Source organism: Lagopus leucura, unplaced genomic scaffold, assembly GCF_019238085.1.
Source record: "Lagopus leucura isolate 7727_CA_CO unplaced genomic scaffold, USGS_WTPT01 Super-Scaffold_650, whole genome shotgun sequence".
Taxonomy (NCBI): domain Eukaryota; kingdom Metazoa; phylum Chordata; class Aves; order Galliformes; family Phasianidae; genus Lagopus; species Lagopus leucura.
In genome coordinates this window covers 1,345,881-1,372,832 of record NW_024962253.1, presented here as the reverse complement: position 1 = coordinate 1,372,832, position 26,952 = coordinate 1,345,881, and the positions used below count along the sequence as shown (strand labels likewise).

Genomic DNA, 26,952 nt, shown 5'->3' with positions numbered 1-26,952 from the left:
CTCCCTGCTGAAAAGGCTTATCTTATGTACAAACAGAGATAGGTCGTATTTTAATCTATAGTCACACTTCAGCATGTTTAACTTCCTTTACAATCACTGGTAAATAAGTACTCACTCTCTGTGCAATAGCTCATTCAATTCATGCAGAATCAGCAGAAGGCTAAGAGCGGTGTGTTCACCTCCTGAAGCTTTATTTATTTTTGAGGGGTACATTTTATTTTACAGAAAGCTTTTAACTATTTTACACACACTGCTTTCCACGAGCATTTAAAGCAGATGGAAAACAACAAACAGCAGTAACAGCAGACAATTTTCAAAATGTAACACCAAAGCAGAAAAGGTACCTTTGACAGTGTGTGCTCTGCTTTCCAAAGATGAAAGTACCCATCTAGGGACACTGCTCCCAGCTCCTATTAAATAAACAAGCACAGTTAATTTCTGTGTTACAAATGCCTTTAAAAACATCACACACTGCTGGGCATGATATATATTTCACCTGTAATCCTGTACATGCTTCTACAAAAAATAATTTTCGCTTCCTATTGATCTCGATGGAACACAAACTACAAAGGTGCTAGGTAGAATAAGAACTATTAAAACAACCAAAAATAACTTTGGTTAGATCTCGTTGGACAAACATGCAAATTATTAGACATTATAAACTGAAGTTGGCACCTAGCAGCTCCCACACTGATTCTGACTCTGGCACTAATTTACTTGAAAAAGCTGTTTGAAGTCTCCATCACAGAGGAGTGATTAGCACGATGAAAATGCCAGTAGGAGCACTGTGCTTCTTAGAGCATGCTCTTCTTGACTTCAGATTTCTGTTGTTTGAGGGCAGAAATTAAAGAAGGAAGAGCTGCTATTCCTACTTGCTCCAGTACAATTCATCTCTAGTATTAATAAAAGGTCAGCAATGGTGAGGTTAACATTTACTATTTGTCAAAAGCCAGTAACACCAAAGCAAACACTGGTGCTTGTCCTTTGTGTCAATCACCCCACCAACTGAACATTTAGTAACAACTCAGACATCAAATCAGGAACTATCTGAGTATTAGCTGGTCTTCATGAATGGTGAAGGAAAGCAACATGAGCATTCAAGGCTAGCTACAACAGTTGGTTTTGGTGCTACTTGTGGTTCCTGAAGGTGCTCCCCCTTACCCCCTTTGGGGTACAAATCAAAAGTCAGACTCACAGCAGAACTGTTCCTTCTCAAGAAGCACACTAGTCTTTTCAATTGGGGGGGAGGGGGCAAAAGCAGACAAAGCAGATGAAGATAACCATCTCATACGGGAAAGACAAAAGGATCATTACACTGCCCCTTAACACAGCTGGATTCAGAGCACTTGATTTAGATCACTTTTTTCTAGTACCTCTGGACGATTTTAGGCATTTTCAACTGTCTTGAGTATCTGACTGACCTTGTTTTTATTGTTGAAAGCCAGCGCTCGAACTTTGCAGTTGTCAGGATTGGTGTTCTCTTTAGGGATATCCTTCAGAGCCCTGTGTGTTATGTGGGCATAGACAGGAACTTGAGACAAGTTGTGCCTAGCATCGCTTTTGGACAGCACATCCTCTGTGACTTCCCAGAGACCCATTGAACCATCTCGAGAACCTGAATAAACAGTTACAGCATTTCACATGTATAAAAACATATATACAAACACACACATAAAATTCCCCCTGTGAGAAACAAACTGTAATAAACAACACAGTCAAAAAGTTAGGGAAAGAAATCTACTGCTTTTAGTTGAACTCAACTGAACGCATTGTTGGGTGTCATTAATTAGGATTAATAACATGATCTTCTTGAGCTATAAAATTATAATATTGTGACCTCATTTAAGTGTTTCTTTTTTTTTCCTGTACTTTTTTCTAAGTATTGAATCTATTTTCAAATAGACCAGAATGCATTAAAAGAATGCATTATGAACCATTAATGATTCATAAGTGAAATAAACTCTGACATAACTGAACAGTCAACACATTTAGCTCAGCTTACCAAGGCTATGTGTGCTAATTCAATACAAAAAGCCTCCAAGAAAATGTAGTTATGTTTATGTCAATTTTGAATCATTTGATTTCTCTCACTGCACAAGTATTCAAATGCATACTTGTGGACTAAAAAGAAACAGCTTTTTTAAGTAACAATTTTACTGTAAAACAGATTTGATCCAAACTTTGCTTAAACCTGTACAACATCTTCAAAGAACTAAGAAACTTAAGCTGAACAAGTTGTATTTTTCTAAGAAATCTGGAGATATTAAGCCAAAATATGAATCAAGAAATAGGTGACAAAAGCTGAGCCTCTTTGGTTCATAAGTCAATGAAGACCTAATCCAATGCTTATGTCCTTCTCTTCTGACACATATAATTACATTTCAGTCAACCCTGACAGATTTGACTCAAAACTCAGTTTTTTCCCTACACCATTTAAAAACCGCTTCCCTTCTCTCACAAGGAAAACCAAAGTTACATTTCCATGCTTTGAAGTCACTAGAAAAGACTGAACATCTTCATCAGCCTGTTAAATTTACAGATTTAAGAATCTATAAATCCTTATGGCAAACTCACAAGGAGCAAGTTACAAAGACAAGTAAGTAAGCCATCTTCCTGCAGTAGTGCCTACCAATATATCTTGTTGCAATACTGTATAGATGTCTTTGCCCCCTGGCAGATGAATTCACTGAATTTGTCACTATCACCCACTAGACTGAAAGAGAACTTCCAATGGTGTAGCACAGCAGCAGGTAGCAAATGACAAAACATGCTGCCACTCAGCTTACACGCTGATAGCTTCTAATACCACCTAATCTTGTTATGGAGACTGAATGCCCAGCAGTAGAATTTCCAAATATCTTGACTCACTTTAGGAGGAAGCAGTCCATTTTAATAGCCCTAACAGCCACAAAAAGACAACTTACGTTGTTTAACTGGTTAGCCCTGAAGCCAAGAAGGGCATTATTTGTTAGCCTAGGCTCATCCTGAGAATTATTCAGCCCATTTTGAAACCTTTGGCATGGAAATCCTTGTCCAGTCAGTACAGCAATTGAGACATTCTCTCTGAATCATGGCTACTTAAAGTTAAGAATCTTAATTTTATACTCACGAAGCACTGATATACACTGCTATATATTTTAGAAGCAAATCCTTGTCTTGCCCTTACTGAAACTAAGTAGTAAGACTAATCAAGCCCATGGCCCAGTTTGCTCTCTTCCAACAGTTCTGACAGTGGTGAGATGATGCACCATCAAAGCTCTAACCTCAGGCTGGAAGAAAACAGTATTTTATGTCAGATGAACAAATGCTCATCTCTTGCTTTCTATGTCATCTAACCTACCCCAAGAAATCTGAGTTTTGAAACAAGAGTTCTCATTTAGTTTCTCAGTTCAAATAAAGATATTTGCTAATTTCTAAACATCTGGAGCTTAAATATTCCTGGTTAATTGTTTCAGATAAAAGTATTATTTTAATCTTGCTGATTGAAGTGCCAGTTGTCTTTGCTTCCTCCCAGTGTGATTGGTGAAGTTCTCAGGAATTCAGTTTAGCATTCAGACCTACTTCTTTGCTTTTGACATGTCTTCCCTTGGTGCCTCTCATCTGGAGGCTAGAACTGATATCCTGCTAGAAGTTTCACACAAGAGTGAACATGGCACTTTTTACTCACACCTCCACTCAACAGTAAGCGCTATTCCTCACGCTGTGCCCCAATGTGACCTTATCTCACCACTGAAAAACTAATAATCTCTGCTGTTTTCTTCAGTCTTAGTAGCAGACTTAAAATTACTTTTTTAATACAGACTTTTAAATCAGCACCACATGAAGATTGGCATTAATAAATTCAAAATCAAATTCCAGGATTAGCCTTTTTTCCCTCTCTATAAAAGAAAATCCTAACCCAATTAACAATTAACGTTAATTTGATTTTTATATGAGACAGTCACAATATTCTATCATCTCAGTTTGACAACCATGTGAAACGTTATATCCTGTCAGCACAGAAAGACAGAAAGCTACCATATAAATGCACTGGAATATTGGTACTGTTGCCTTTACGCAAGTAATTCTTTATGAAATTATGCTGGTTATCCCACAAGTTTCTAAAAAGTCACTAACTGACCTTTTCCATTATTGGTTTTTATATTAGCTGCAGGCACGTGGCACATACCATCTGCTGGGAAAGTAGCATGGAGAACTATAAGCAACTAAAAAGGCTCCTGCAATGCACTGAGGACAGCTTCCTGGACCTGTTGCTCACCAATGCAAATGAACTGACTGGTGCCATCAGGATTGGAGGCTGCTTGGGCTGTAGTGACCATGCTGTGGTTGAATTCATGCTCCAGAGGGATGTGAGACAGGCAAAGAGAAAAGTCAGGATGCTAAATTTTAAGAAAGCTAAATTCCAGCTCTCAAGAGAGTTCGTCAACAAAACACCCTGGGAAACTGTCCTCACGGGCAAAGGTGCAGAACAGAGCTGGTGAATCCTTAAGGAAGCTCTCCTTAGCATGCAAGAGCTCTCCATCCCCATGTGTAGCCAGTCAGGAAAAGAAGGCAAGAGACAAGTGTCCTGGCTTTCAACCAGGTCCTGCTAGTCAAACTGAAGAGCAAGAAGAAAATGCACAGGCAGTAGAAACAGGCACAGGTACTGTGGGAAGAGAATAAGGAAGCTGCCAGGCTGTGTGGGGATGGGGTCAGGAAAGCCAAGGCCCAGCTTGGACTGAACATGTCTAGGGAGGCCAAAAAGAACAAGAAAAGCTTCTGCAGGTACCTCAACCAGAAAAGTCCAGGAGGGCATAACCCCCCCAGAGAGTGACACAGGCAAGCAGCTTACAACAAACAAGAAGGCTGAGGTACTTAACTTTGTTTTGCCTTTTCTCTGTCTTCTTTGTTAACTGCTTGCCACAGAGCCCCCATATGGTTGGTTTGGTAGGCAGTTATTGGGCAAGCAACGCCCCTCCCACTGTAAGCAAAGATCAGGTTCATGACCAGCTGAGGAACTTGAACATCCACAAGCCTATGGATCCCAATGAGATGCATCCCAGAATCCTCAGGGAATTGGCCAACGTAGTCACCATTCTCAATGATATCTGAAAAGCTGTGGCAATCAGGTGAAGCTCCTGGTGACTGGAAAAATGGCAACACCACATCCATTTTTAAATAGGGTAAAAAGGATGACACCAATATCTGCCCTGTCAGCCTCACCTCTGTGCTGGAAAAGATCATGGAGTAAATCCTCCCAAAGGGGCGTGGATGGCAGGGAATAGATACGGGAGAACCAGCCGGGAGAACCAATATGATGGGTAGACTGTTTGATGAATGAAGGCTGCAGGATTGAGTCCAGAAAGTGGTGGTCAATAACTCAATGTCTGGCTGGAAATCACTGACGAGCAGTATCCCACAGGGGTCAGTGCTGGGATCAATACATTTTCATCAATGACATCAGAGGGATCAAGTGTACCCTCAGCAAATTTGGTGACGACACCAAGCTGTGGGGTGCAGTCAACACAGCAGAGGGAGGGGATGCCATTCAGAAGGACCAAGACACATTGAGCGGTGCGCCCAGGGGAACCTCCTGAGGCTCAACACATCCAAGCGCGAGGCGTCGCACCCGGGTCGTGGCAACCCCCGCTGCCAGTACGAGCCGGGGGCCGTAGGGACAGAGCACGGCCCTGCCGGAAAGGACCTGGGGGTGCCGGTGGATGGCAGCCGGGCATGAGCCAGCAGTGTGCCCTGCGGCCCAGGCAGCCGGCCGGATCCTGGGCTGCAGCCGAAGCAGCGCGGCCAGCGGGGCGAGGGAGGGGATCCTGCCCCTCTGCTCTGCGCTGTGACACCGCACCTGGAGCGCTGCGTCCACAGCTGGAGTGCTCAGCACAGCAGAGACGGGGGCCTGCTGGAGAGCGTCCAGAGGAGGGCCGCACGAATGGTCAGGATGGAGCAGCTCCCTGTGAGGACGGGCTGAGAGCTGGGGCTGTGCAGCCTGGGGAAGAGGAGGCTGAGCGAGACCTGAGGGCGGCCTGTCTGTGTCTAATGGGGGCTGTAAGAGAGGTGGGGACAGGCCCTTTAGCAGTGTCTGCTGTGACAGGACAAGGAGAAACGGTTTCACACTAAAAGAGGGGAGATTTGGGCTGGATATAAGGAATGTTTTTACACTCAGTGGTGAGGCAATGGAACAGGTTGCCCAGAGGTGTGGATGTCGTCATATCCCTGGACAACTTGATATAGATGTGCATGTCCCTGCTCATTGCAGGGGAGTGACCCTCTATACAGACCAGGTTTAAAGTGACTTCCTGGATCAGAATGAAACATTTAAGAAAATGGTTTAGTGACTACAGTGCATTGCTCTGGGTTCAGGCAAACTCAAGACTTAATTTGTCTAACCATAAGCTCTATTCAGACATAGAAAGAGATAGAACTCAGACTGTGAATGGGCTGAAACCTCTTTCAAGAGGCTTCTTGTCTTTCACTGACTAAAAGAAGCCAAAGTAGTCACGCTGCTGGTCAACTCAACTGATACGGTCAGCTGCAATGACTCTGAAGGCACAGAGAAAAGTATCCTGCCCTCAAAGTAGCTCCCATATAGACCCACCCTATACTTCAGGTCTAATCATGCCCATAACCCAGTGAAGGACTTCCACATAAAACATCAAGAACACTGGCATGTGCTTCACTCTCAGGTAGAAACTGGGGATGAAGAACCACAAGTCTCACCAAAAGGAGCCAAAGGAAAGAGTCTTGCAGCAGTAGGACTGTCCTGTTTTGGCTACAGATTGTGGAGCCCATAGCATAGTAAGGTTTCAGCACAGAATACTGAAGGCCACAGTATTCAGAGTGAGATCCTTTGCCTAATTAACCACAACATCAATGCTAAATTTAACAACGAGTACAACAGTGAGCTCTTTCCTTCTCCCAGCGCACTTGCTAGAAATCAAACAGAAGCATTTGGAACAAGGATACTGGCAGATGATCACCACTGCCAGAAGTGCTCTCGTGCACTGATAAAGGCATTTCCTTAAGGCTTGTACTAATGCAGTATGCCAGTGTAATAAAATATTGATAGAAAAAGATGAATTTACCAGAAACAGCCATAGTATCACTGATCCATGCAATTGAAAATATCCAGTCCTTATGTCCATCCTAAAAGGAAAAAAAAAAGTCAGACTTGCTGTGCCATTATATTCAGAGACGTATTCTTCATTTTCCAGTTTAGTACAAGCACAAAAAAAAAAAAAAAAAAAAACCCAGACCTACATTAAAAATATCATACAGGTAAAATTCCAGTATGAAGCTGGAGTAGCTCACATATCCAACACTAATTTTAAACTTATTTTGATAAAGCTAAACATACAATTAACAGTTAGAGAGCAAGTAAGTCATAGAAAAACAGACCTCGAACCAAAGCCAAACTGATCTCAAGTGTATGGACTTAGATTTCATTTTCAAAAGCAGTGTTCCTTACCTTCACAAAATAGATATTTCGTAAAACACATCTCCCTGCTACAGATAATAACTAAAACTAAACTTACTAAAACTGTTTACAATATATGAATAATTTTTCAAGACTATTAATTCAAGAATCTTCTATTTAGTATGTAAAGAAACCTGAGGGAGGAAAAGTCTCCAAGCCTTTAGTTCTGTTTGAAAAATCTGCAAAGTCACAGCAGCATGTAAGCAAATAGCAAATCATAAAAATCTTCACAGCCAGCTGCAGGAAGGCTTCACTATGTGCTACAGCTGAAACTCTGACCTTTGCTGTTGTGATGCCTTCATGAAGTCCTTATTCAAAAGGAAGGAGAAATGACAGAAGGACTAACAGGACATCACTGCACTCATTTCAGCCTTTTCCTTTTCAAGAATGGATATTTTAAAAAAGCATGATGACATTTCAGAAATAGATTCTGGTACAGCTTACATCAAAGTGCCATAAGCCACAGAGTTAGAATTAATCCTCAAAGCCAAGTTCTGCTTCTGGAATAATCCATATGTAAGCTGCATTAGAAAAGGAAAAACTTTTAACAACGTGCATCATCTTTCCAGTTTCAAGAGCTTTTTTGCTAACAGTTTTGTGCCTCAGTTTCAATCTTCATCATCATAATTGAAATGACACTCTAGATTTTGTTACAATTTCAATGCTTAAAAGTGATCTGAAGTGGACCTGAATGAAGGCAAGGAAAAGGAAATCAGAACTACCTCACAAGTTTAAGATACTTCGTTAAAGAAAAAAAAAAAAAAAGACTACATCAGTAGTGCTTTGAAGCTTTCAAAATTCAGAGATTTTTCACTCTTCACTACAAAACTCAGAAGTCTTAACCTTGCTCTGACCTTGGGCACTTCTAAGACAAAATTCTTACAAGCAACAATAAATTTTCCCAACTATTCCCACTTACATCTCCGACACAGACGGGATCAAGTGTAGGCAGACGATAAATTGCAAGACTGTTGGGGTTGTCACCACCTGTAGCCAGAAGGGTTCTTGAGGGGTTGAGTTCAATGGCGTGAATCCCACAGCCCTGCTGGTTCACCATGCCAGGCTCACGGTCTTTCAGAATAGGAATCTTGGTAATTTGACCAGTCTGGACATCTACCACAAATAACTGGAAAAGAAGAGTACATAAGTCACCATTAAACAAAGACCAAGAAAACAAAGCATTCAAAGACATTTGGTTTTGATTACTCTTTCCTCTTTTTTTTCTCCCGAGGCTGAAATCCACAAATGCTGCAAGTATGGCTGGAAAAACATGTACAAACTGCTACTTAAAATAAATAAAGCCCACTTTAACTTAATTGGTTTATTTCAACAATACTACTTGGTTTGCAGAGCAATGGAACAGAAAGAGAAATCTTACATAGAAGGCTTCTCAAATAACCAAACACTCAGTCTAAAATGTACTACCTGTTCAATACTTTGAGAAAACAAAATTGTTTTCAAGTTACTCTTAACAAGTGAGAAAGATAGATCCACCTCAAAGCAGCCAGTAAGCCCAAGGGCACTTAGAACAAGTCTGTGGCTGCACAGATAAGGGTACACAGCACTGCCAGAGTGAACAGCTATGCTCATCAGCTGGCAAAAAAAAGTTGTATGTCAGTGTTACTCTTCCTTTGGCAGAAAAAAAAAAAAAAAAGCAACAATAATTATGAAGTCCTACAACTCTTCACCCATCACTGAACACTGAGTTATGTCAGTTCAAACATACAACTGTAAAGTTTGCTTATAGTTTACTATAATGGTAAACTATAGTTTAAACTACAATTATAGCAAAGTATGGCTTACATTGTCCAACAAAGTCTAACTTCATTCACACTGGATCACTTCATAAGTGTCCAGAGTGCAGCTGCTCCAACAGACAAACTGATTTAACTGAAAAGAACCATGCAGCACAGGCCAACAATCTTCAGTTTCCAGGAGAAAAATGTGCCAAATGAGCAGTTTATAAACGCTTAGCTAATGACAATAGGCAACTTCTGTCAAGAATGTTTTCTGTCAACAGAATTTCTGTCATTAGAGAGGCCACATCTGGAGCACTGTGCCCAGTTCTGGGCTCCCCAGTTCAAGAAACACAGGGAGCTACTCAGAGAGACCAGCAGAGGGCCACAGAGATGGCTGTGGGCCTGGAGCACCTCCTGTATGAGGAACAGCTGAGAGAGATGGGACTGCTCAGCCTGGAGAAGAGGGGACTGAGGGGAGATCTTACCAACACTTGGAAATATCTAAAGAGTAGCAGTCAAGTGAATGTGGCTGGGCTCCTTTTTTTGTGGTACCCAGCAACAAGACAAGGCAGAATGGGCACAAACTTCAACACAGGAAGTTCAGTACGAACATGACAACAAAGTCCTTTACTTCAAAGGTGACAGAGCACCTGCCTGCCTTCCTCTGCAATCTCATGTAGGGAACCTGCTTTAGCAGGGGGTAGGACATAACGATCCCCAGAGGTCTCTTTCAACACCTGTGAATGCGTGATACTGTGGGCAACACAAATGACAGAAAAGAAAATGGAATATCACAGAGCATACCTGGCTCCAAGAAAAGTGTGCAATTGCAAATCAGGATTATAGCAGAGTTTGGTTCCCTCACCAAAGTCTGTTCAAGTATCATGTTACCCATTCCATCAATATGTCATTGTTGTGTTCTGTGTAGACTTACACCAACTTCAACCCACAATTCACTCTCCTTTGTAGTCATCAGTCTTGCACAGAGATCACAGCTCCTACAATTGCTGAATCTTCACCTTCAGTTCTTTATTCTGTATGCAGACGCAGGGGGTGACGGAACAGCTGAAGTGCAGCTGAGCAGACAGAGGTGGAGGACACTTCTCACTGCCCTCAGTGCAGTTGGGCATCCAAACCTACTGATGAACACTCAGCATACAGCGCAGCCCTAACTTCATCCCTGGAAACTAGTTGTCCTGTTCCTGCAGTGTATGCATTAATTTCTTCTCCTCTCATCTCTCTTTCTTCAATATTTTCTTTCAACGGAAGATCTCAGTACTTTCCCCTGCCCTCCTTTGACAGTTCCTGGTGTCACTTGCAGGTCCTAACGCTGGCACCAAAACTGATCATTAGGAAAACACATCCACATTTCAGGATGCCCACAGATTCTGAAAAATCATGTTTCAGCAATTAGAGATGCACAGCTCAAATGGCACCTCAATAGATAGGAGGACTGAAATTAAAAACCTTCCATGTTCTCCAGTCTGACACCCCTGTCACACATCTGTGCCTGATACTAGGTTAATAAATAAATAAAAATACTTAGCCTAATGTGAAACTCCTTTCATAAAGCTAAACTGTAAACTAATCAATTAGTCAAAGAACTTGGAAACATACAATACTGAAGTATCACAGACCCTAAACTCACACTGAGTTAAGGGACAGGCTTTGAAGGTTCACCTGTAGAGTTTGAACCAGGAACTACTGCACATTGGAAGAAACAGAACATAACGCAGGCAAACTAAAAGCACAATCCAGGAGTAAAATAAACAAGCACTACCTGCTCACATCATGACTTTTGCATCATCTGGGACAGCACAGAAAGATAGAAGTTCACACTTACAAGTAGAACCATGAAATGTCAAGAAATCTTCCCTGTAAATTCAGCATGCAGAAGCCAAGCAGCTGTTCCTAGCAATTCTGCCTTTTGGGCTTTAAAGCATTCTAACAAAATAGGCATCCAGCTAAGAATGTTGACAACTGAACACGGTTTTATGAGTTTTAAAGACACTACAGTAAATAAAGTGCAAAATATCTGACTGTTTATAAACAAGTTCAGCCATAACTCCAGCATGTAGTTAAATAAATCTGAAGAAAACAGAGTTTACCCTACTTTTCCTAAGAAAACTGGTATTGTTGCTACTGTTGAAATAAGTACAACTGAAAATTGCTCCCAAGCAGTCTAGACTCTTAAAGAGTCTTGACAAAGGCATGATAGCTGTATTATCCATTTTTTTCCCCACTCTATGAAGTGGGAATAAGAATTTTTTCAGCTACTTGTACAGAAGCTAAAAGCCAGTCACACTCACACAAAAAAAAACACCAAACCTTCCACTAGGTGCAGCAAACACAGCAAAAAAAACAGCAAGCTGTCTGCCCCTTGAATTTAAGTTTTACACAATTGCATTCTTCCCACTAGTAAAATATATGCACGACAGTAACCAGCACGCCAAATAACTTGATCCTCGGGACTTCAAGGAAGGACTGCTTCACACCGCTTCGGACATCTGCCCACAGTCCAAGCACCATACCTAATCTGTGAGAAACAAAGCAAATTCAGCCATCTTGTTCTCCACAGGACAATACTGTTCTAAGAAGGAAACAAACTGAACAACATCACAGAGAAATCCTTTCTTTAACATTCGTAAGGACATCCTACAACAGTGCTGTGTCACTCTAGAACCACGGCAGACTGATACAGCTTCATACTACATCTGTCACAATCTCAAGTTTTTAGAATCTGGCTATAATTTCCACACTCAACAAAATTACTAATTGCCTGCCTATTTTTTTATTATTTTATTTTGTATTGCAGAATAGTAGAAATCCTTCTATCAAGTAGCTCCTATACATTTTCTAAAGAGGCTGTCCCCTTGCCATACCGTTTACAATGTTTCACTTCATTAATGGAGGAACTTAATTGATCAACAAGCCAAAAGCCAATTTCTTGTAACAAGAAATCAAGTATCAGAAGACCTGATTCTGCACTGCAAAATTCATCTTCTGGATGTCACTTTCATTTTTTGACTTGCCTTTAAGGGACAAAGTTTAGGAGGGAAAGGAAAAGAGAAGATACACATTCAGTAAATATAACTGTACTTCCCACAAGTCTTTAACCAAAAGGATTTGTCAAAGAAATGCAGCAAGTAACAAATATTTCTGCCTATGCCATTTTAATGCTACATCTGATCTAACCATTACTTCAAGAAGCATTCTGGTCATATTTACTTTAGTGGGAATATCAAAACTTTGATAAGACTCATCTTCATACGTAGAGCAAGATTTTAAAAAAATCTAAGAAATGCAATTTTCATGGCATCACATGAAGAACAGGTTGATCCTCCGCCGCTGGATTTGCGCACAGAACAGCAGATACAATCAACTGAAAATTAAGGCTGCCTGTTCAAACCAATCTGAACAAAACCAAAGCACGTCACCCACAGCTACAGTATGTTTTTACTTCAGAAACAGGATAGACTCAGAGTCACAAGATACAAAGAACAAGACTACTTATTCTTCACATGCTGCCCTGAAATCACATAGCATAATGCACTTTTATCATTCGTATAAGCATCTGAAAAAACTCCAAACAAACATACTGCCTCGCTAAGGAGGCTCACTAAAAGAATAATTTGGGGTAGAGTTTCACAGTTGGCTTAAGTTAATCTTTGGAAATCTACATGTACTTTCTTCACATACGCTCCCTGCCTCACCAGCTCTGTGACAACAACAGGTGTTCAGGTAGCTCCAGGTCACCCAGATCTTCTCTCTGCCTTTGGCAGAAGCTAGGCTTTGTCTCAATACAAAGCAGCAAGCTGACCCAGCTGACTCCTCAGCCGTGCGAACACTAGCGCCAGCAAGAATGAGCAGGTGGGAACATCCTGTTCTGCAAGGGCATGGCCAGCAACCAGCTGAACCCGACCACAATAATTTCAGTCTCAGCCAAGCTGAAAAATGACATCATTATCTCTAAACTTTATTTCACTAACAAAACAATAGAAATAAGACAATGCTTAGAGTAGTTACACTAACACCACTGCTGGTTACACTGAAAAGCATGGATTTCCCCCCCGTCCCTCCCACGTTTCTCAGTATTGTTTTATGTTTGGATTGTAAACATTTCTCGTTTCTTTTAAATCATGGAATGCTTCCCATAAAACTCTTCATTTCTATAGCAATACAGATTCACTAATATATCACGCCAAGTCTCCAAGAAACACTATACCTTCAAAGACTAAGCAGACTCAAACTGGTTGAACTCCTTCCCAACTGAGATCACAACATGCATTAATTTTAGCACAGAACCTACTTACAGGTTGTGCAGTACAATCAGCAGCAGGGGTAATGGCCTTACACAAGTTCCTCAAAAAGGTCCAGAGAAAGAAAAACTATCAAGAACATGAAGGAACTTCTGAGGAGTTAACTGCAGTAAAAAAAAAAAAAAAAAAGTCAGTGAGTTCACCCTGAATTCCCATTTCCAGAGGCAGAGCAGCTCAAGCAAGCATTCCACCTGGATACAAAACTCTTAAGTCCTCACAGTTCCTGGGCATGCACTTCAATGCAACTAAATATGTTCACTGCCAAAGCCACATTCGTCAGTTTTTATTTGCATCTTGCTCTCTGTTTAATTTCAGAAGGCTGGCAAACAGTTAATACATGTCGACAGATGGAAAGGAAGGAGAAGTGAGAGACTTCACTCGCTAAAGGGCATCTCTGCCACCCACACCATACCTGGCAAAGAAGCTAACAAATTCTGGAAACAGACATGGCATCACATGCAGCAGAGAGAAAACCTAATGCTCCCAAGAGAAACAGCATCTGACTATGCTCTCACAAAACACTGAAACAAAGGTGAATTGAGGTGTTATTTACTGGTATCAGAGTTTTATTTACAGTGAACAAAGTACAGTGCTGAAGTAGAGTTACAATCTGTGGGAACATGACTTTTTTTCCCCTGCTGGGTGCAAGAAACAAGCAGTCTATTTGATTCCTGACAGCACAGCCAAAACCAGGGAATACATTAACTTGCAAAGCAAGTAGAAACCATTGCCACCTAAGCCCTCCATATTCACAGACATAAGAACCATGAATTGTATTGTTCACCACTACAGACACCTGGACTAGAAGACTACAATTATATGAGTTGTGCTGAACAAACATGGGATCTCCTGAAGTTGACACTAGGCTATCCAAAGCAGTGCGTGAATCTACCACGGAGAAATAAAGCTATTGAGTTGGCAATCATTCAAGTCCTAGAAAAGACACCTGAGAGATCAGAAGAGAGCAAACAATAAGGAATTTGGGTACCTTTGGGTTTTGTTTGTTTAAATAGCTTTCTGTATTCAGGGAATCAGATGTTTTTACTCAGTTAACTTCATAATTAGCAAAAGAATTACGATACATAGATCTAAGGGATCAAAAGACACAGCAAAATGATGATTTGTGCTTCTTTCAGAAGCTGCTTTATCCATCACCATTTCCTGAAATAAAGTAAAAGGAAGAAAAAGTTCAGTAAATCAACATTCAGAGTTCTCTCCTGTTGTAACCTTGTTTCCTCCACAATCTCTTCTGTTTCTGAAAAGCATGAGTACAGCACACTAATTACAGACAGTATTATCTGAGACTTCCTGGTACCAGCCTTTGGTAATTGAGATGCCAAGATGATACACTATGAACATCTGCACATCTCAGACGTTTGCCTGTTTCCTCATTTATTTTTCAAGAGCTTTAAGAAGCCCATTGTATACATGATCAAAAAGATCTTTGCACTTCAGAAAATCCCACTTGACTTTTTTGACACTGGAATGCCTGTATAAGTTCTGTAATAAAGTATCTAGGAAAGAAATTATGCACCTTTCATAAACTAAAATACACAATTTGACACAGTTGGCTGACCAACTACAAGCATTCAATGGAAGTCAGTGAAGTTTTTTCATACACACAAGCACACTCAGTGATAATCTTAAAAAGTTGCCCAAAACAATAAAACAAATTACAATTCTTATTGAAAGTGCACAACTGTGAGCTCTACATTCTCTTCAGCATTTAGACTGACCAGTACTGTCAAATAACTAAAAGCAAAGCCTGTCTCATGACAAGAGCTTTTGTTTTGTTTTGTTCTGTTTTTTTCTTTTGTTATTACAATAGTGACTACCTCTGGCACAGCACAGCCAAAGGCAATTTATAAATTAACTGCTAGAAGCTCCCAGCGTCACATTCATGCTTTGATTCAAGTAACTGGTTTGGTTTAAATTTTTCTGTTGCATTAGCTTTAATTACAAGCAATGCCAGTGTAACTAATACCATTAAAGTTAACGAAGTTGTTATAAATTTACTCCCAACTTCAGTGCATGAGAATAAGCAAACGAAACTCATCTTTATTATGTTGCTTACTCAGGAGATGAGAGAGAAAATCTTATAGTTAGAGTGTCGTTTAACACTCCAGCTGTTGTAACACGAGCACAAAGCAACCAAACTAAAGTTATTACAGTATTCATAATTCGTATATAATCTTGTAATGACAAAGCTGACTTCTGTCATCAGGACAATGTCCATCCGTAATCCAAGTTCAGCTGTGGAAGCATATACCTCATTGCAGCGTATGCAGTAGGAACAACAGTATGGTTGAATCCCTCTTCAGTTCTCTGATTGTTTGGTCACAAACAATTTTCTGCAAGGTTGCATTAACAATGCATTTGTCCATTTATCTATGCTGCAGAGGAATGGAACTACAGAAGTTACAGAACACAGCAAAACTGCTGCAGCACTATAAAACCTGCAGTGATCTTGCTAGAATAAGCAAGATTTTGAGAGCCTGTGTTTTCACAGGAGTTTGTCTTCTGTTCCATGAAGGGTGGGCAGCTGATCAGCAGAGGCAATGAGCACACATGGAGAAAGAAAGCAAAGAGATTCTGCTTCAGGATTACTCCTGCTACAACACTGTTTTGTTTACCCAGTTAGGCTTTGCTTCTTAAGAACTACTGTATGAAAGTCTCCTCCTGTGAGTAATTACAGAAAATCTGAAATGAAAAAAATATCGCTGTCCTTTGCAAGTCAGACCACAGAGCACAGAGCTTCCTCATAACAAGTTATTACAGCAAAAAAACAATCACGACAATTCATATACTTGGAAGACTGAAAACTGTTCAGTCTACACATTCCTTCCAAAATTTGATTTGTTTCAGTAGCACTAGACAACCTGCAAAGAACAACTTTTGGATTTTATGCTAATTCAATCAGAGCTTCCAATGTGAAATCATAGCCTTAGCTGAAAAGGCCAGGCTACTAACTCCAGCAGAGGCTATTAGTTAATATGTATGATCTCCTCCATTTATTAAATACATTATATCCCACTTTAATATTCCCTTATGTTTAAAATCCAAATCATCAGCTTAAGAGCCTGAGGAGCTTTCAGTGTTTGCTAATGCACACGAAAATACACGAACATGAGAATATGTAAGCTAAGGAGATCTAAAGTAGAAAAAAAAAATCATAAAGTAAACAAAGGAAAATCCTCAATACATTGAATTCGTTTTTAGATTTAGATAATTAGAACATCTCTATTTAGTCTGAAGAATACTGGGAGTTTAACAGCACTGTTAAACTCGAGGAGTTCAGTTCTGTAGTAATCTCTCAGTCATCAGCAGAACAACACATAAAACCAAAACACACTGAGGATGACACATAAAAACAGAGCCTCAACAGCATATTCTGCTAGATATCACATTATTTAGAAATCAGAGATACATTCATTAACCAACACCCCCCATCTGCAGCACAAGAAGAAAGATTCAACAGCACTGTTGCACTCCACTCTGAAAAAAAGGTAACTTAACTCTGTGCAGATTAGAGAGGCTGTGTACAGATATAGGTCTCATAGTCTGGTTCATAGCCACATGCACAGAGCCATGTTTTCAAATGAGAATGGGCCACAGTTAAGCCTGGTTCTAGTTACTTCCTAATATTTTCCTTGGCAGTATACAGAGATTAAGAAAGACGTCAGCATGAGAAAAGAAGCAAAAGAAGTGGCACTCACTGTGTTGCATTTTGTCCCGCACACCACTTGCCGGTGGTTCAGCCACTGTGAGGCAAACACTTTATTGAGGGTTCCGAGATGAAACTCCCTCTCCTTCAGGAGGCTGGGAAGCTGCTGGGCTGCATACCCGTGCAACAGGCGGTGGTAGCTGGACTCATTCTGCATCCAGACCTCCCTGCCTTTTAGGTAATACACCAGGGACCGCTTCACTGGAGGAAGCCGCTTTCTTTTGTGTACTGAATGATCCCATCCATACTGTAGAAAACAAACATAAAAATTAGATAAAAAAATGAAAAACAGTAGTCTTCTGAATTCAGATCAATTAAGTCTTCCAAACCATCCATAAAAATCATACAAGATCAACACAGAAGTGCTAATACAGCCTTTACTTCATAGAATTAAACACATTTCGCTTAGGAAGTGGCACTGCAGTGGTGCCACAGACACTGCCCGCCAGTTCAGCTCCGCTGAAGCACCGAATACTACAGGAAACACGAGAAACCTGAAAAAGAAACATTTTAAGCAGCTGAAAGCAGCCCCAGCCTCCTCCCCGGCCTCAGTTCCACCGCAGCGAAACACAACCACACGGGGCAGGGGCCGCTCGGTACCGACCGTGGCGTCCACAGCTCTCTTGCGGCCGAAGCCAGGCTCCGTCCGCTGCATGGCCGCGACCGGGGAGCTCTGCCCGGGACGCGGCCGTTACGGACACAACGGCCGAGCCCAGCGGGGCGGCGAGGGTTAGGCGGGAATCTGACGGCAGCGGGTGGGCGATGCCGCTCGGCCCGGTGCCGCCGGCTGTTCCCGCACCTCCGCCACCCCCCCCCCGGCATACCGAGATCCCCCAAGCCCCATTTCCCTTTCCTTCAGTCCAGAGACCCGCAACCGGGCACCGACGCCCGCCGCTGAGGGTCCCCCCGCCCCACCCGTCGCTGGTGCCGGGGCTCACCGCACCCCTGGGCTCAGTTCGCACCGCCCCCCGGCCTACCTGCTCCCCACAGAGCCCCCCGGGCCCCGCGGCGGACGCCGCCGCCGCTTTCCGCTTCCTGCTAACTGTTTTCCTGGCCATAGTAGAAGGAAAGCGAAGAAGAGAGGCCGAGAGCCCGGTCCGGACCCCACATGGAGCAGACGGAGCAGGCGGCCGCCAGGACACGGGGCATTAAGTGCCGGCAGCCGTGCCCGGCCGCTCACTCCGCCGCAGGCCCCTCCGGACCGCCCTTCACGACATTTCCCCCTTTTACGGCGGTCGCGTCGCAGCTTTACGGTAGCTCCCTCCGCCCCGCCCGGCAGCCCCGCGTCCCAGCACACGGACGGCCAGCGGGCACCGCCCCCTCTGCGGTTGCCAGGCGACGTGTCCCGAGCCCGAGCGACTCCCCCTGGTGGCGGCGGAGGATGAGGCGGGGAGAACGGTCCCGCTTTCCGCAGAGTCCGTCCGGAAGGATTCACCTCCTTCGCCCTGCGGCCCAGGATACGGTTGGCTTTCTGGGCTGTGAGCGCACAGCTGTCAAATCGTAGGATCGTTAAAGACCGCTGAGATCGTGTAGTCCAGTCGTCAACCCGTCACCTCCATACCACTCAACCACATCCTTCAGTGCCACGTCTGCCCTCCTCTCAAACACCTCCAGGGGTAGCTCAGGGATACCACTTCCGTGAGCAGTTTGTTCCAGTACTTATCACTCTTCATGAGATTAATTTTTTCCTAGTATCCAACCCGAACCTTCCTTGGCACTACTTGAAGTCATTACTTCTTGTCCCACTGCTGGCTCATGCCCACCTTTCCATGCAACAGCGGGGCTGTGCTCTATTTTTTTTGGCAGGGCTGTGATCTATTGTTCTCCCAGTTTGTACTGATACTGGGGGTTGCCATGACCCAGGTGTGAGACCTTGCATTTGGCTTTGTTGAACTCCTCAGGATTCAACAAGCTTGGTGCCATGACCCCTACCTGGGGTTCTATGACCGACTACTTTCTGATAAAGTGCCTTTTCCTAACACCCATCCTGACCCACTCCTGATGAAGGTCCACAACATTTCCTCAGGTCCTGCTCCACTCTGCACTGAACACAGTTTGTAATGCAGCCTGTGTGAAACCAGCTGTGCTCAGGCCCTCTGTACACACTTGTATTTTCACCATAATTTAGAGCAAGAAATAACGCAGTCGATGTACACATTACCCAAGGGACACCCCTACAGCTGTGGGTTCATGAGGTGTGTGGCTTTTTCCATTTCAACATGTTATCTCCTAGCTACAAAGCATACAACAGTTCTTGTTTCAGATTTCAAGATGCTTTCACCATCCAGGAAAATAGGTCATCAATCTCTCCTTTGTACAGGTGGGAATACTGAAATAGACAGTTTCAGGCTGTAGGCTCCAAATGACTTAATGCACAGAGACAGTAACACTACTGAGAAAATTAAAAACAAAAGGGATTTGTGTTGTGAATGGTCTATCTTCAGTGGCATCTCCATGGATCAGTTCAACACTGGTTCCTGCAAAGACAAATTACAAACATTGAAGGGGAACATTGTCAGATATTTACAATTTCATATACATTTGCCTTTTGGGATTCCATAAATAAACATAGCTGTTACACTAAAAATTTGTTTTGCGTGTATGCATGTTTTTCTCTGGCTTAAGATTTCAATACAAGACTAAGCTGGAAGACTTTGTGTATGTCTTCCAAAATGTGGAAAGTCAGTAGGGCTGGGGATGTAACTGTCCCCTTGTACTCAGCACTGGAGTGGCCACAACTTGAGTACTGTGTTCATTTTTCGTCCCTCTCCACAGGAAAGACATTGAGGCTCTGAAGCATGTCCAAAGAAAGGCAATGAAGCTGTGAAGGGCCTGGAACATAATTCTTACGTGAAGCAACTGAAGGAACTGAGATTCTGAGTCTCGAGGACTCTCAGAGGAGACTTTATAACTCTGTATTGCTCCCTGAGTGGGGATTGTAGTAAGTTGGGGTCAGCCTCTTCGCCCCAGTAACAGCGAGAGGACAAGAAATAATGGCCTTACAGAGGTTCTGATTGGAAATAAAGAAAAAAAATTTCTCAGAAAGAGCAGCCAAGCATTGGCAAGGGCTGCCCAGGGAGGTGGTGAAGTCGTTGTCCCTGGCGGAGATGTGGCACTGAGGGATGTGGTCTGGTGGTTAGGGTAGTAGGTAGTGGGGCTGGTGGTTGAACTAGATGATCTCAGAGGTCTTTTCCATCCTCAACAATCTTATGAACGGCTTGCTTTCTGTTTAAGGACATCTTTGAGGTTTAGACAGATCTCACAAATATACTAAACAAGCTGTTACTGTTTAGTGCAGAATGGATATATTGCAAAACAAGCAATCTTGATAGTTAAGCACAGCAGAGGCACAGGCTCACTATTTCTTTAATTTTAAGCCTGTGAGCCTTGGTGGGTAATACCCAGGAAGTATGGGCAGGCTTTGACAGGCAGACCTTTTAATTATTGGCAGCCCTCTTAATTAACAAGCAGCTTGATGCCATCCAGGGTTCACGGAGGGCCCAGTGCGCTGTCGGCACTAGGAAGCACTTGGTCATCTCTACTTCCTCATGCTGCTTTAACACCGAGGTAAGTGCACAGAGCTCCTATGCACTTTTTGCTCTGCCTGCAGCAGCAGCAATTAGAACGGAAATAACCCAAACGCAGTAACCCAAAGGGAGTGAGGGAGGTGGGTGGGGCTGAGAGGAGCCACTTCTAAACCCCTCACACAGAACCGGCTAACGCAGTATTTCCCTGGCTAGTATTCATTTCCCGTTACCACCTAGAGAATCCAAGCGCCTCTAACAAAGCCTCGCGGGGCGTTCAGCCCCCTGACGCCGAAAGCCGCTCGGGCGAGAGCCCGCCCCGTCATCCCCACACAAGCCCCGCCCCGCCCCGCCCCGCGGTGACGTCACCGAGGCTGCAGGTGACGCTGCGTCGTGACGTCAGCACGTCCCCGGGGCGGCGAGCAGGTACACAAGATGGCGGCGCCCGGCGGCCGGACCGGAGAGGGCGGTGCGGTGCGGCTGGCGTAGGGCCGGGCGGTGGGCAGGGGCTGCGGGGACTATTGCGAGCCAGGGGCTGGCAGGTAACGAGCGGGCCTGGCGAGGGGAGGGGGGCGGCGGCGGAGGCGTTTCACCATCCTAGGCCGGTGGGCTCCGGTTCCCTTCCTCCCGTCGAGAAGCTCCGGGCCGCGGCCCCTCCTCGGGCTCTCCGCTCTTTCGCCGTGCCGGAGCTCCGCCGCCGCTCCTTCTCGCCGTCCCGCTGTGATTCAGCAGCAGCGGGGCCTGGCCGCGCCGCGCTGGCGATGCTGGCGTAGGGCGGCTCCCAGGGCAGCGGGATCAGGCCCGGCGGTGGCTCCTCTCGGTGGCTCTCCGTAGTTCCGGCGCCTGTCCGAGTGCTTCCCCGCTGTGAATTTGCCTCGGGGCTGTTCGAATTCGGGTAAAGGGTGCGTGCCCGCCGGGGGAAGGTAGCTTCCTCGCTGCGGTAACCAGATCTTGTGTGGAAAGTCCTTTTCTGGTTTGGATGGTCTGAGCGCTTGTGTGGCTTTTGTCGAGTTTTCCTTCGGGTCGGTTGTTTATTAGTGGTGTCTGCATTGTGATAACCGTAACACTCAGCCCTCCCTTTGCTGTCATGTATCTGCTCTGTTCCCTCGAGTCTCTGCAGGCTGAAGAGCTGAAGTCTTGTTTATTGTATGGATGATAGCTCTCTTTATCGCACTTTGTGCTCATTACCTATTTCTGGATCGTTTCCAGTTAGCTATTCCTCTTCTGAGTTGAAAAGAGGGCTGCATGTTCTGTATTTGAGATGCACACATACCGTGGATGTATGCCACAGTGTAAGAATACTTCATTTCTGTAGTTTTTAACTTCCTGATAATGCCTTCTGTGCTGTTAGCTCGCATTCACTCAGACACTTCTTTGACACTTTGATGAAGGTACTTAATGTAACTTGAGGGTTGTTTTTCTGATCTTTGGTAGCCTAAAGTCTCTCATTTAAAAGGAAAGTTAGGATTGTTTCCTTATAAGTAAGAGAAATTACAATTGTTGGAAGTGAGTAATTGTTTGATAAAGTATTTTTATTCCCCATATCACTTAAAATCCTAAACAAGACAAAAAAAAAAAAGCAGAAAAAACTGGGAAAATTCTGCCTTGTTAGAGCAGAAATTAGCAGGTGGTCTCAGGCACTTTGCTTCACATCAGATGTAGCTGTTGTTTGGGATTTGATAGAAATACGGTTGTGACAGATATAAGTACTTTGATGCGGATATTCATAGATAAGCATTGCCAAATTACAAACAGCTCTTCCTTCAGACTTCAGTGTCTTTGCCACTGATAGAAGGCACTGGCATCTCACAACTTGTTATTGAGTGAATAGGCTTTTGTGGGAGCTTGGCAGGGAGGAATCTATTCCAACTTGTGGTTAAGAGTGTGAAGGAAAAAGGAAGAAGTGGTTCTGCAGTTAGCTACCTGCCTCATCTTCCATGCCTCGTCATCCTTGGAGTGTGGAACTTTATCGTAATGCAGGCACTCCCATAACTGCTTACTTCCTTAAAGCTGGCCATACAGATCTGATCTTTCTGAGTTGTAGCAATATTTTTTTTTCCTGAGGAAAAGGGGGAAAAACATTTTTTGATGCATCCTTTTTTCTCTGTACAGAACAGAGCTATGTGCATAGCTCTGTGTCAGCTGAGGAGGGTGTGTGTGGTAGTGGGCTGATGTATGCCAGGCTGTGTGCTCTATGTTGTTAGGGGAGCGTTTGTTTTCTGCAGTATGGCAGTGGTAGTGTTGCTGGATGACTTCAGCTTTTTTTCTGTAAAAACAGACTTGTAATTTGTAAGTGCCCGTGACACTTTAGAGCACTGCTGCAAAAGAGTGACTTAAACGTTTTAGACAATGTATTGATCCTAAGTATAGGGGAAGAGAAAATATAATCTTTAACTTCGTTGTTGCTAGCTCATGGATTTGGTCTCAAAAGCAAAACTGAAAGTGATTGCACCTTTTTCTTCTCAGTGCTGTATCTGGCCTGCAGTATTTTTTTCCTCTCCTGTGTATGCAATATGGAGCAAAGGAATCAGGACAGAAGTCACTTCTAAGAAAAGAGATTTAACACAAGTGAAATGGAAGCTGAAACACAGTTACCTGGAACATCATGCAGAAAGCTGTGAAGTCTTAAGTATAAGATTTATGAATGAATAATGAGTAAATGTTATTTTCTCTTTATCAGAATTTCTGTGTTCAGACTATTTTAATATGTTGAGCTGCTATTCAGCTATGAGATTTATTAATTTATTTGTTAGTTGATAGCTAGCAAAAACCTTAACGATTAGAAATTATCAAAGACACGTGGAAGAGCTCCATCTCCATTGTTCTAATAGTACCTTGCAGAGCTCAATACTTGTTATCCGAAAGACAAAAGCCTTTCATTTGGAGAAGACGAGTCAGGTTTCAGGAGCAGCCCAGCAGGCCATCCCATCTAACATTGTCACATTGACAGCCTGAGCTGTTTTGCTCAGGCACTTTTGTGGCAAAAGTACTGTAATGCTGCAGTAGGCACTACCTTACTTGTTTTTAATTCCATTAGCTCATGGCTTGTGGTGCTTACACAAACTTTAGTGACTTCAGGGCATTAAACAGTCCTGACACTACCCAATCTCCATGTCATAAGCTTTTTGTCATCAGCTTGTTCTGCATTTCACAGCTGGTAACAGCATGTATATTTTGATAAACTGATATGTGAGGAAATTTAGTTCTAATTTCTAACAGGAACTGCAATCCACTTTCTCTGTTATTTTGTTTCTAACAAAATTTCTTGCAGTCTTTTCTTCTGTAAATTGCAGACCTGAAACTATGAAATCCTTACTTAAAGAATCTTCACATAAAGGCGTTACGGTCTACTTAAAATGACCATTGTAATTCAAATCAGAGACAGTATAAAAATGGTCTCATGGAGCTATAAGTGAAAAGCTCTGGAATATGTTTTTGAAATGAGTTTTTTAGAGGAAAGGGAACGATGGTTGTTTACAAGTTAAAAATAGTTTTCTGGTTTTAAAAAAAGTAGGTCTTCTGGGGTGTATTGGAGGTGATTTATTTTCTCTGTATTGTTTACTTGTACTGGTAACAAGGAAGGCAATAGCATCTAATAGCATGTACTGGATCTAATAGCATGTACCACTCTACAGTCAATCTTTGCCCTTGAGGGGAGAGAAGGCCTTGCAGAGAGGTCTTGACAGATCAGAGCTGGACAGTCTCCAATAGCATGAAGCTCAACAAAAGCAACTGCTGGGTTCTGCACCCAGGAAGGGGCGGCCCTGGCTGCAGGTCCAGTCTGGGGGATGAGAGGCTGGAGAGCAGCGCTCAGAAAGGGGGGAAGGCTCTGGAGGGCAAGGTGTGTGCAGGGCAGCTGAGGGCCCTGGGTGTGCTGGGCACAGGGCGGAGGAGCGGAGGGGAGCCTGATGGCGGCTGCAGCTCCTGACAGGGAGCGGAGGGCAGCGCTGAGCTCTGCTCTGTGTGACAGCGACAGGGCCGAGGGAACGGCATGGAGCTGCACCAGGAGAGGGGCAGGGGTGGGGAAGGGCTCTGCACCAGAGGGCGGTGGGCATGGAACGGCCTGCCCAGGGCAGCGGGCACGGCTGGAGCGCCAGGAGTGTTTTGTCAGTGCTCTCAGATACAGCGTTTGAATTTGGGTGGTCCTGAATGGAGGCAGGAGTTGGTATTGACAGTTCACGTGGTTGCAGTCAATTTAGGCGTGCTCTGTGATTCTGTGCTTGGGATTGCTGTTGATCAATGCAAGCATGAGCTCGCTGTTTTTCTGTTAGCTACCTAAGTGGGTAATCACTTCTGGTATGCTAGCGCTCTGCTTTATGCTTTGACCCTCTGGCTTGGTTTGAATAAGCTCATGTTCTGTTCCCCTAGTGACCTTTTACAGTCAGCATAGTCTTGATTGAGGCCTTCTAGAATAATCTGAGCAGTGTTTTTTTTCTTTTATTTCTCTTAAATGGCAAGTAATTCTAGATTTTTCTTACATGGGTAAAGGATTTTCTTAAATGCAGGAAAGTAATCCTTAAGGAAGGAACGGCTTGTATGTCTACACGAGCGTTTCTCGCTTCCTGAGGCTGTAAGCCTTTTTCAGAAGTTTATGCCGTGCTTGCTTAAAACCTAGAAGTATACAAAGGAGTAACAGAGTAATAGTGTTCATTTCACTGCAATTCAGCAGTAACAGTGCTGAAACTTAGTTTTAAATCCGTAGAAGGGAAGGTTGATTCAAAATGTTATGTTGTATCAATAGAATTACTTCTATACAGACTGAGTACAACTGTGAATTCCCATTTGAAGTCTCTCACTTGCATTCTGTGTGGAGCGCTTGGATCAGAGCAACTCTTAAATGGGAAAAACAGAGGATGAATCCTATACAGGAAGCAGTCAGTTCAAGTGGAAGATGGTCCTAATATGAATATACTTAAGCTGCCCAGGTAGTCAGATTTGAGGAAAGTAGTAATGAACTAAATTGTATTAGTTGTGAGCTCTCCGTCTCGGTTATGTTGCTGGAGGTCAGTATTCACCATAGCTATGTACTAGATCCTATCAAATAATTGACTTAAGTCCTTTTCTGATTTACGTTTGTGCTGTTTGGCATCCTTGGGTTCACAGCAGATGAAGATGTGACTGGCGAGATTTATTCCCTCTCCTTTGGATGCTGGATTTCTAAGTGACTCTGTATTGTCATTATGCTGTGACAAGTGTTAGTGCTGTGCTTAATTGAGACATGGAGCTTGTGTGTTCAGTTTGATTTTTCTTCATCAACTTGACTCCAAAATCAAATTAGATTCATAGTTTACAAACGCTCTGTGAAGTTGTTGTCAGAGGATATGTCTTTCCTTTTCCAATACAGCAGAGCTATCTTGGGTTCCACCCTAATGACTAATGCTGTCATGTGGCATCTTTGTACAGTAATGTATAATAATTTGAAAAAGAAATATAGGAGCTCCTTCTAAATGGGAGAGGAATTTCTAATAATAAAATCACTGTTAATTATCTGGGATAAAATTTGGTGGTGAAAAAGCATAGAGAAGCTTTATGGTCTGTGTAGTCTGTGACAGGAATGTTCTTAATCTTATAATTGTTAGATCACCACAAGCCATTTGTTTCTAGTGTGTTTGACTTCTTGGTTTAAAAATAATACAAATAAAACAAAGCTGAAGGGTTATTGACTATCATTCTGCTTGCTTGTATTCATAATAACATACAACTTTTTAACTGGGCATTCAGAAAGTACTTGAGGTTCTTTTTTGGGAAGCTGATGTACCCGAAGTCAGGCATGCATTTGATTTTTAGGAGTGGAAATGTATGGCAAAACAACAGTAGTACAAAGTAACTTTTTAGTTTTCAAAGAGTAATGAACCATCATGATTTAAGGTAGCAGATTTCTGTAATTAGTGCATGCCTTTGAGATTTCTGAGCTCCTAATAAACCAAGATTAGTTATTAAACTAGCTGTAATTCTGTCAGTGGTCATTGGCTGGTGGGACTTTGTACCTGCAATTAATTTACATCCAACCACTTGCTATTTGAAGTGCGACCTTCCACATACTATCCTGAAGGATAGCTTAAAGAAAATGTTTGGGTGAGAAAATTATTTTATCAAGTTTGAACCAGTCATTTTTGCCATTTTTGATCTGTATCACTCTCAGACTTTGGAGAGAGAGAGAGAGAGAGAGAGAGAGAGAGAG

At 43.0% G+C, this 26,952-nt stretch overlaps 2 protein-coding genes and 1 long non-coding RNA gene across 9 annotated transcripts in view; 1 reads left to right on the top strand and 2 right to left on the bottom strand.

Annotated features, from left to right (window-relative positions):
* Positions 1 to 18,463, bottom strand: part of DCAF12 (DDB1 and CUL4 associated factor 12) — a 29,531-nt gene extending 11,068 nt beyond the window's left edge. The window contains exons 1-6 of one of the 2 annotated variants that reach the window (XM_042862300.1): positions 18,225 to 18,463; positions 17,240 to 17,494; positions 8,385 to 8,591; positions 7,074 to 7,134; positions 1,422 to 1,615; positions 345 to 410 (exon numbers count right to left, since the gene is read on the bottom strand). In XM_042862300.1, coding sequence (XP_042718234.1) covers positions 345 to 410; positions 1,422 to 1,615; positions 7,074 to 7,134; positions 8,385 to 8,591; positions 17,240 to 17,494; positions 18,225 to 18,305 — 864 coding nt within the window. In that variant the 5' untranslated portion in view covers positions 18,306 to 18,463. Of the gene's footprint in view, positions 1 to 344; positions 411 to 1,421; positions 1,616 to 7,073; positions 7,135 to 8,384; positions 8,592 to 17,239; positions 17,495 to 17,851; positions 17,930 to 18,224 lie in introns of those variants that run through there. The other variant, XM_042862301.1, reaches the window with a different exon arrangement.
* LOC122174966 lies at positions 8,610 to 12,571 on the bottom strand. The gene is made up of 3 exons (XR_006177288.1): positions 12,433 to 12,571; positions 11,533 to 11,740; positions 8,610 to 10,592 (listed from the first exon to the last, which is right to left on the bottom strand). It is a non-coding gene; the product is annotated as an uncharacterized LOC122174966 (long non-coding RNA).
* A 2,694-nt stretch (positions 18,464 to 21,157) lies between the features above and the next one.
* UBAP1 (ubiquitin associated protein 1) overlaps positions 21,158 to 26,952 on the top strand; it is a 35,725-nt gene continuing 29,930 nt past the window's right edge. For 4 of the 6 annotated variants that reach the window (XR_006177285.1, XR_006177287.1, XR_006177286.1 and 1 more), the window contains exon 1: positions 21,262 to 21,313. The gene's annotated coding sequence lies outside the window, so the exon portion shown is untranslated. Of the gene's footprint in view, positions 21,198 to 21,259; positions 21,314 to 26,952 lie in introns of those variants that run through there. The other 2 variants (XM_042862287.1, XM_042862288.1) reach the window with 2 other exon arrangements.